Consider the following 10,756-nt stretch of genomic DNA (forward strand, 5'->3'; position numbering starts at 1 on the left):
CCGTAACGGAGGAGGTCATCCACTTGCCTCCCGCTCCATACATGACTGGGGAAGGTTGAGACGAGATGTGCGGGCTTGGGCGCTGGAGCTCGAGTGCGCGGAGATGGATAAGCAAAGGAGGAAGAAGGCATAGGTGAAAAGGTGAATCCTTATCCCTTGTATGGGCGGGCGAAGTCTACGCATCCCCCACCGGCCTGGTAAAACTCGCTTATCCCCCAAGCGTCACCATCAGTGGCGCGGTTGGGTTACCCACGTCCGTATTGATGAGAATCCCGGATTAAGAGGGAACACGATCTCTGCTTCGACAAGATGTGCCAAGGAAACCGCTTCGCTAAATGCGCTGAGGTGGTAGAGTAAAAAACGATTCAAGTAATGGCTTGGTAGTGGCGTGACGTCATGCCGCAAAAAACGTCAGCAGATTGAACTTGTGTATATATTATTCTCTCTATGGTGGAATGTGGAATTTATTTTGCAGAGCCGGACACTATCCTGGTGTTCACAATCTTCTATCATTCGGAGGAGGAACCCGCCTTGCAATTCCAAGCAATATACGCGCCGGACTTATCATCATTGAAGCCTGGTTCAGGGGCTACTGAGGGAGTCCTGGATTAGGGGGTGTTCGGATAGCCGGACTACCATCATCAGCCGAACTATCATCGGCCGGACTATCATCATCGACCGGACTCCAAGACTATGAAGATACAAGATTGAAGACTTCGTCCCGTGTCCGGATGGGACTTTCCTTGGAGTGGAAGGCAAGCTTGGCGATACGGATACGTAGATCTCCTACCATTGTAACCGACTCTATGTAACCCTAGCCCTCTCCGGTGTCTATATAGACCGGATGGCTCTAGTCCGTAGGACAACGACAACAACAACCATTACAATCATACCATAGGCTAGCTTCTAGGGTTTAGCCTCCTTGATCTCGTGGTAGATCCACTCTTGTAAACATCCACAATATCAATATCAATCAAGCAGGACGTAGGGTTTTACCTCCATCAAGAGGGCCCGAACCTGGGTAAAACATCGTGTCCCTTGTCTCCTGTTACCATCCGCCTAGACGCACAGTTCGGGACCCCCTACCCGAGATCCGCCGGTTTTGACACCGACAGCTACACACAAGTCAAAGGTATGGACTATGGTGAGACTTATGCTCCCGTTGCTAGACTTGAGTCCATTCGCATCTTACTTGCCTATGCTAATCACCATGATATCACCTTGTACCAAATGGACATTAAAAGTGCTTTTCTAAATGGTGAAATAGAGGAGGAAGTTTATGTTAAGCAACCTCCCGACTTTGTCAATCCTAAGAAACCCAATCATGTTTACAAACTTCACAAAGCTCTTTATGGTCTTAAACAAGCTCCTAGAGCATGGTATAAATGCTTGACCAAGTTCCTTATTGAAAAAGGCTTTGAAATTGGAAAAATTGATTCCACACTTTTTACTAAAAGGGTTAATGGAGAACTATTTGTGTGCCAAATCTATGTTGATGATATTATATTTGGTTCAACTAACCCTCATTTTAGTGAAAAGTTTGGGAAGCTAATGTCGGAGAAGTTTGAGATGTCTATGATGAGTGAACTCAAATTCTTTCTTGGGTTGCAAATCAAGCAAACTAAGGAAGGTACTTTTGTTTCTCAAACGAAGTACACCAAGGACTTATTCAAGAAGTTCAATATGCAAGAATGCAAAGGTATTACTACACCCATGCCTACTAGTGGACATCTTGACTTGACCAAAGATGGTGAACCGGTTGATCAAAAGGTTTATCGCTCTATGATTGGTTCATTGTTATATCTAAGTGCTTCACGCCCCGATATCATGCTAAGTGTGTGCATGTGTGGACAATATCAAGCTGCTCCTAAAGAATGTCATCTTAAGGCCGTGAAAAGGATAGTGAGATACTTAATCCATACACCAAATTTTGGCATTTGGTATCCTAAGAGGGCCTCTTTCGATCTTGTTGGCTACTCTGACTCGGACTATGTCGGAGACAAGGTTGATAGAAAGTCCACTTCGGGTACTTAACAATTTCTTGGTAGATCTCTTGTGTCTTGGTCTTCCAAGAAACAAAACTCGGTATCCTTATCCACCGCCGAAGCGGAATGCATTGCCGCTGGTTCATGTTGTGCTTAATTACTTTGGATGACCCAAACTCTTAAAGATTATGGGATATATGTGAAACATGTTCCATTTCTTTGTGACAATGAAAGTGCTATCAAAATTGGTCATAATCCTGTACAACATTCTCGAACTAAGCATATTGAAGTTCGTCATCATTTCATTCGAGATCATGTTGCTAAGGGTGACATTGATCTTAAGCATGTTCGCACCGAAAAGCAATTAGCGGATATATTCACTAAACCACTTGATGAGAGAGTGTTTTGCAGGTTAAGAGGAGAATTGAACATCATTGATGCTTCAAACTTGGAGTAGAAACTCCATTGGATACATGCAAGACATGATCTTATGACTAATCCTTGATATTTCTCTTATGATGAAAATCTTATGTCTTGGATATATTTGCACCTTGCATGTTATCTAACCCATGTAGGTACTTGGTTGAATCAAATTCCATGAGATTGTAATCTACTCACATCTTGAGCAATCTCTACATCACCAAGTTTCTACACTATGGTGGTTGAAGACAAGGAAGCATGAAACCATTCAAGCATATCCTTTGACAAATTCTATGTTGAGCTTCATGATTGTCATTTTTGGATACACAAGTGCTCTTCCTTGCAAGAACTAACCCATGTAGGTAGATGGACTCAAATTCCAAGTGGTGCTCCCAACTCTTGATGAGCTACATCAACCTTGAGCAACCCACACAAGTTCAACTACATGGACAACACCACCAATCAAGGTATGTTATTCCATCTTAGAGAAGCTTTACTCCAAGTCATGAGCTAAAGCAACTCGACAAGATGTGAATACATCAAGATGCTTAAATGAAAAATGGCAACCCCATTTTGAGCTTAAACGATGAGTATGACCTATGATTAAGTGATCTCACTTGACTCCTAAGTCAATATACTCTAACATAGGTGACTTTGTCGCTGACCACCTCTAGATGAAGTTCTCTTGTGGTCTTTTCTGTGTTTTTTTGCATTTGACTCATACATATTTGTTTACCCTTTCAAAAGAAAACTTCATCTAGATTTCTTTCTATTTTCCCTGCATTTTCTGCATCAAATTCTTTGCATATCATTCAGTAAATTCCTTGCAAATCTTTGTGAGATCTTACTAGTCTAGTGAGATGAGGTGACAAGTGTTTTCTCTGCGATGAACTCGGTTTCACCGATTTGTTGTTTTCGGTCCAACCGAATGCTTTCGGTACAAAGCAAACCACTCGGCGCGACCGGTTTCACAACAGGAAAAACAGTTTGCCACTTATTCTGTGTTTCTTCTGATCCAGCTCCACTCAATGAATCTTGTCCTCTACAAGCATCACATTTTTATAAATGCTATGTGCTGTGACTCAAGGATCAAACCCTTCTTGGAAATTGATGTCAAAGGGGGAGAGAGAGATCACATCAAAGCTTATCACTTAGAGAGATCACATCAGAAAGAGAGAGTGTCACCTCCACAAGGGGAGAAAGAGATCTCCGGGGGGAGAGAATACTCAAGTAGAAAGTATTTCTCAAGGATCCTAGATGCTTGGTGTTCAAGAGGAGAGATGCCACATGTCTTCTTGAGGGGAAAGACATGTTCATATGTGCTTATTTGCATTAGCTTGCATTAGCTCTGTTCATTTATATCTTTCGGCTCTGATTTTCTGTTCCCTATCTTCTCCCAGTATCCCATGCTAGATTCAGGGGGAGCAAGACATCTAAGGGAAAGAAATCATTTAAATTCATTGCATATCTTTACTCTTGGGGACATGTCTAATCCAATGGGGTACTTAGTACTCACTCTCTACATGTCATCCCAGTCTTGGTATTCTTGTGGTTTCTTCTGTTTGCTCTGGCTAGTAGATGTACCTATGTTATCTAACCTTGTTTACGCAGGTTCATTCCATCCTAAGCCAACTCAAGACTACAAGGTAAGTATATGCATCACAATCATGTGTATGCGGAATTCTTGCTAATGTACATACTGTTTGCAAGAAGGACTCATGGGCATGAAGGTATTTTCCTTAATATTCTTTGCTCTGATGCATATGGCCAAGATACATGTAACACATTGCCTGCTCTATCATGGTTATGCTCTCACATGCTTCTATATTCCATATTTACATGATTGCATACATGTAGGGGGAGCCTATGCTTGTTACATGTCTTTCCAATGCTTTACTTGCTATTCTTTATATCTTTATCTAAAGTTTTGATGTATGTTGTCATCAATTACCAAAAAGGGGGAGATTGAAAGCACAAGTGCTCCCTAGGTGGTTCTGGTAATTAATGTCAACATATCTCTTGTTGGACTAACACTTTTATCTAGCATGTTTCAGATAAGTTCAACAATGGAGTGGCGTGGACTAAAAGATGTGGGAACTCCTTCAAGATGCTAAGGACAAAGGATTGGCTCAAGTTTCAAGCTCAAGACTCTTCATTTTACATTTTAGTGATCCAAGATCACATTGAGTCTATAGGAAAAGCCAATACTATCAAGAAGGGATGAGGTGTTGCTTAATGAGTTTCTTGCTCCAAGTGCTTAGTGATATGCTCCAAAACCCTCAACTACTTTCCCACTTCCACACATATGACCTAAACCAAAAGTTAAACTCGGCCACACCGATTCTTTCTATCTGGCGCCACCGAGTTCAGATGTCATAGCCACCGCCACAAACCCTAGGCAAATCGGTCTCATCGATAGGGATCTCGGTCTCACCGAGATGGGATTGTAATCTCTTTGTGTATGTCCATTACCAAAACCGGTCTCACCGAGTTTGTGCAATCGGTACTACCGAGATTACAATGCAAACTTCCTGGTTGACTGATTACCAAAATCGGTCTTACCGAGTTTGTGTAATCGGTCCAACCGAGTTTGCCTGACCAACTCTCTGGTTAGCTAATTACCAAAATCGGTCCAACCAAGTTTGTGTAATCGGTCTCACCGAGATTACGTTATGCCCTAACCGTAACCATATCGGTCCTACCGAGTTGCATATCGGTCCCACCGAAAATCCTAACGGTCACTAGGTTTACTAAATCGGTCTGACCGAGTTTGTTGATTCGGTCCCACCGAGTTTGGTAAATTTTGTGTAACGGTTAGATTTTGTGTGGAGGCTATATATACCCCTCCACCTCCTCTTCATTCGTGGAGAGAGCCATCAGACTGAACCTACACTTCTAGCATACATTTTCTGAGAGATAACTACCTACTCATGTGTTGAGGCCCAGATATTCCATTCCTACCATATGAATCTTGATCTCTAGCCTTCCCCAAGTTGCTTTCCACTCAAATCTTCTTTCCACCAGATCCAAATCCTATGAGAGAGAGTTGAGTGTTGGGGAGACTATCATTTGAAGCACAAGAGCAAAGAGTTCATCATCAATGCACCATTTGTTACTTCTTGGAGAGTGGTGTCTCCTAGATTGGCTAGGTGTCACTTGGGAGCCTCCGACAAGATTGTGGAGTTGAACCAAGGAGTTTGTAAGGGCAAGGAGATCGCCTACTTCGTGAATATCTACGGCTAGTGAGGCAAGTCCTTCGTGGGCGGCGGCCATGGTGGGATAGACAAAGTTGCTTCTTCGTGGACCCTTCGTGGGTGGAGCCCTCCGTGGACTCGCGCAACCATTACCCTTCGTGGGTTGAAGTCTCCATCAACGTGGATGTACGATAGCACCACCTATCGGAACCACGCCAAAAACATCCGTGTCTCCAATTGCGTTTGAATCCTCCAAAACCCTTCCTTTTACATTCTTGCAAGTTGCATGCTTTACTTTCCGCTGCTCATATACTCTTTGCATGCTTGCTTGTTATGTACTGTGAATGTTAAACTTGTGCCTAAACTCCACTTGAACTTAAAGAACTTAAAAACTGCAACTTTGGTACTTAGTGTCTAATCACCCCCCTCTAGACACCTCTTCTCAAGGTCCTACACTCAGCTTATCGCATTCAAGTTTAACCGGACTTAATTGAACTTGAACAACTGTTGGCTGAGTCATGGTGCCTCTGAATCGAGCTGTACAGTGCAACCACATTTAACTTATGGGAGGTCTTGATTCGGTCCTTTATCGTGCCTCTTGCCGGTGTCTCCAACGAGGGAAGGTTATGGGCGTGCGGTACCCTGGCCCGGTAAGCAGACATAACCTTGTGTGCCCGTTGTTGTTATATCCGAATTTTCCCCGTGTGGGACCGTTTATTTTGCCACGACGGTGGCCGAAGATGCCTTTGGTAGGCATGGGGCCACCCATGACTTAGCCCTGAGAGGGAGTTGGTCGGAGTGGCCGGGAGAGTGTCAAGGCAGGTTTCGTCAGAATGCCGTTGATACACCCGAATGGGAGTGTGAGGCCATGGGTTCTGTGGCGTGGGTAAAGTGCGCTAACCTCTGCAGAGTGTGTGTGTTAAATCTATCGATAGCCGCGCCCGCGGATATGGGCCCAATTCAGAGTAGGTCACACTATGAGCCAACAATAATAATAACTTGATTAATAATAACCCCGGTTCGATGATGACAAAAATGTTGGCGGTATCGAGGATACTGAGTTGTTCGATATTCGTGATCGCAAGAGGATCACCGTGGTATCGTGGATACCGATGTTGGTAAGTTGATGCATGTGTTGGTTACGAGGTAACCCGAGCAGAGTAAGTTGGTGCATGATATGTTAAACTGTTGCATGTAGTATCATCATGTTCATGTGCTTATGCCATGCTAAAGTTGTATCATGTTCAGTTGTGCATGCCAGGTTGTTCTGTTAATATTGTGCTCATGATTGCTTTAACCAGCTAACGCCATGCTATTGTTTTCCTTGATTGCTTTTCGTTATTGTGAGCTTGCAAGTACATTCAATGTACTGACCTGGCGTGTCATGCCAGTTTGCAGGTCGTGCCTGGATTGCTTGCTTGTTTGGTGTGGTTCTTGTGTTCGCGAGCTAGGATAAACGTTCCAGTCAGAGTCCCTGCGGATTGGAGTCCATCATCGCCGTTCGTTGTTCCGTTGCCAATAGTTCTTCCGCTGCCAGTAGAGGTTCCGCTGCCTCGAGTTGTTATGCTGCTTGTATAGAGCAACTGTGGTTGGCGTAGTGTCGCCGTGCCAGTATTATTCATTGTAATATCGGAGACCTTGTATTCATATTTGAGCTATAATGGAAAGCTGGTTTGTTCTATGCTAAGCAGTGCCGTATTCCAGAGGACTTCGCCTCGATCTCTAGGCTGGAATACGGGTGCGTTCCGGTTTCTCTGAGCCGGGGTGCCACATTGTTGCACACATTGCAGCAAAACTTGGCTTGGATCCATGGTTTAGTTGCACGAAAACCTGTTAATTTTCCACACACCATGCTAGATCCACTTCTTTTTTCTCTCGGCATCTACTCCCAACATGTTTGTGTTTTTCCTTTTTTTTGTTGCACACAATGAGGCAAAAGTTGGCTTGTTCCATGGTTTAGTTGCATGAAAAAGTGTTAACTCTGCACAGACACCAGATGCACCTCTTTTTGCTCTCTGTTTCTTCTCCAGGCAGCTATGAAGAAGCTTCGAAGGTGTTCCAGAGGGGAGGAAAGGGGAAAGTGAAGCAGGGACGATCTGGAGGGGAGAAGAAACTCAGTTTTTTCTTATCCCTAATGGTGCTCCCTGGTATGCCTCTCTGCTTTCTCTTTGTTCCGCATGCACTGCTCTAGTTTGCACGAGTTTTCACCTTGATTCATCTGCCATGGCAGCTCTATTGATTTGAGATCCAGTCCTGGGAACCCCTTCTTTCGTGGGGAAGGTGCAGTGTGGGGACGAAGTGGGGGCGAGGGGGCGTGTTGGCTTTGGGAGGGAGTGGTTGGACAAATTTGGTTTTTTGACCCTATTTGAAAACATTTCGGGATCTGACCTTTTCCTACCGCCAGACACCTCGGCGTTAAGGTATAAGTGCCTACCACCGAGGCCCTTGGTGGTAAGGGAGCATGCCCTACCGTAAAAAGTTATATAATTATCAAATACAATGCTTGTACCCACCTACCGTCGGGCACCTCGGCGGTAGGGTTACATAGGCTACCACCGGCCTGTTTAGCGGTATGGGTGCACTGCGCTAACGTGGATAAGTTGCCTACCACCAGAGGACTTGGCGGTAGGATGGTATACCCTACCGGCGAGTTGTCCGGCGGTAGGAAAAGGGTCAGATCCGGAAATATTTTCGAATCCGGATTAAATTAAATCTAGCTTAACTTTAGCGAAAGGGTCAAAACATCAAATTTGGCTGCGCTGGGAGTCCTATTTGTTGGTTCGCTAGATGCGTCCATGGTTGAAACGGATGCTTAGGTGGTGGGTGTGGTCTGTGGTCGAAGAGAGATGAATGAAGATCTGAAATAGCAAGCATTTTACACAGGAGACTGAAGATGTTAGCGGGAATCTTAAGAGCTTTGCGGTAGTTTTTATTGGCAAGGGAAGCCAACGGCGTAGCACATCTTTGTGCAGCTCGGACTAGTAGTAGCACGAGACGCTGTCTCTGGATGAATTGTATCCCCAATTTTTGTAGCTAGCCAACTACAGATCGATGGTAATACTCCTGGTTCATTAATGCAAGTTTATGATTATGGAAAAAAAGAAAGAAAAAGAATAGTAGCAAATCCTCTCCCATCGATCAGAAGTCGAGAACCTCGAGATCGAGCACACAGGCCGATAACAACTCTTTCTTTCTCCGATTCCTCTCCCAAGTCGGATGCGCACGTATACGCGTGCAAATCCTACCCCCATCGGGACTTACTTGATTCATTCTTTTCTTCGGATTCCCCCTTTATATATAAGACGCCTAGGTACGGTACATGGTTCTAGTTTATTTAGTAGTTCAAGACCAATTAACTCCCCGTCTGTTCTCCACCGCCGCCGGCCATGGCTAACAGCAGCTGGACCTCACCGGAGATCACGTCACCTGCCACGGTCTGGGAGCAGACCAGAACGCTCAATTTCGAGGTGACCGATTACCTGCAGCTCGATGGCATGGGTGTCGGCGAGTTCATTAGTTCGCCCCTCGTCGAAGTCGGCGGCTACAAGTGGAAGATCAAATTCTACCCGGACGGGATCGACGAGGACTGTGACGGCCACGCCTCAGCGTTTTTGCGCTGTTACAGCCAAGACACGGATCCGGATGTGATTGCCAAGGTCACGCTGAGCATCCTAGAGAAAAGGAGCCAGGTAAACGTAGCCAGCTTCGATAAGCTCAAGTGCGTCTTCTCTCGGTGCGATTTCCCTGCATGGGGTCACCAGGAATTCGTCGACAAGTCCAAGCTGGAATCGCTGTCGGAACTCGGGGACGGCTGCTTCACGATACGGTGTGTTCTCACCGTCGTCACCGACGAGCCACCGTCTCGGGGGCTGTCTCGGGAGCTGCCCAGCCAACTCTGCAGCCAACTCGAGAGCATGCTCGAGGACGGGAGAGGCACTGACGTCACGTTCCGCGTGGGCAGCCACAAGTTCCGCGGGCACAGGTGCGTTCTGGCCGCGCAGTCGCCGGTGTTCAGAGCTCAGTTCTATGGCCCCATGGCGGAGAAGGACAAGCCGCGTGTCAAGGTCGTCGGCGTGGAGCCAGCCATCTTCCAGATGATGCTTCGCTACATTTCAGGGTGGACGGGGCGAGCGGGCTTCTGGCCCGGACTGCGGCCCGTTATGGACCGGACCGTACGGGCCTGGCTCGCTAGATAATATGGCCGGTCCGGTCCGTGAAAACGAGACCGAAATTCGGTCGGTCCGGTCCGGTTAAAGCTCGGTCCGGTTCGGAGGACCGAAGGCCCAGCCCAATAAAGCTAATCAGAAGAGCCCAGCCCAATAAAGCTAATAAGAGGGGCGTGCGTGACCTAGCGAACTGCCACTGCATCCTCTTCCTCGCACGCGCCGCCCCTCTTCCTCCCCTGCGCCGCCCCTCTTCCTCCCCTGCGACGCCATCTTCCTCGACTTCCTCTCCCCGGCACAACCTCGCGCCGCCGCGCCTCTACCTCTCGCCATCGTCCCCTCGCGCCACCACGCTTCTGCCTCGCGCCATGCTGCTCCCTCTCTCTCCCGTGCCTTTCTCTCGCGCCGGCGTGCATCAGGTGCTTCTTCTCCGGCTCCGGCCACCGTGCTGCTACTCCGACCACCACACCGATGTCCTGGGCCCACATGGCAGTGACTGGACGTCGTCAGGACCGGCAGGACCGCCGGTCCACACCGAGCTTCATGCCAGCCGGTCCGGTTCCTGTAATCAGGACCGCTGCACAGCTCGGTCCGGTCCGGCGCGGACCGCCGGCGTCCGGTCCAAACGGCGGCTCGGACCGGGCCCGGACCGGCCCGGACCGTGTCCACCCTGAGCTACATTTATGCAGACAAGCTGCCGCCGCCGCCCGCTGAAGGCTACAGCGTCGCAGTGATGCAGCACCTGATGGTCTGGACAGGCTGAAGCTCATGTGTGAAAATGAGCTGTGCAAAATTATGGATGCCGCCACCGTTATGAGCACGTACGCGCTGGCGAATCAGCACCACTGTAAACGACTCAAGGATGCGTGCGTAGACTTTATGACGTCAAAAGAAGTGTTGGCCGCCATCCTCGAGACCAATGAGCGCTTCATGACACGTTGCCGACCACTGCCACTGGAGGGGGATCATGAAGAGGAAGAAGTTGATCACAGCA

At 47.2% G+C, this 10,756-nt stretch overlaps 1 protein-coding gene across 1 annotated transcript; it reads left to right on the plus strand.

The window, feature by feature from the left end:
- Positions 1-8,969: 8,969 nt before the first annotated feature.
- Positions 8,970-9,807, plus strand: LOC123042167 (BTB/POZ and MATH domain-containing protein 3). Its single transcript, XM_044464680.1, has one exon. The coding sequence runs from the start codon at positions 8,986-8,988 to the stop codon at positions 9,793-9,795; it is 810 nt and encodes a 269-aa protein (XP_044320615.1). The 5' UTR covers positions 8,970-8,985; the 3' UTR covers positions 9,796-9,807.
- Positions 9,808-10,756: the final 949 nt, after the last annotated feature.

This window comes from Triticum aestivum, chromosome 2B, assembly GCF_018294505.1.
Source record: "Triticum aestivum cultivar Chinese Spring chromosome 2B, IWGSC CS RefSeq v2.1, whole genome shotgun sequence".
NCBI lineage: Eukaryota > Viridiplantae > Streptophyta > Magnoliopsida > Poales > Poaceae > Triticum > Triticum aestivum.

Coding starts and splice junctions, on each gene's coding strand:
- LOC123042167 (XM_044464680.1), top strand. CDS start 8,986: ATGGCTAACAGCAGCTGGACCTCACCGGAGATCACGTCACCTGCCACG.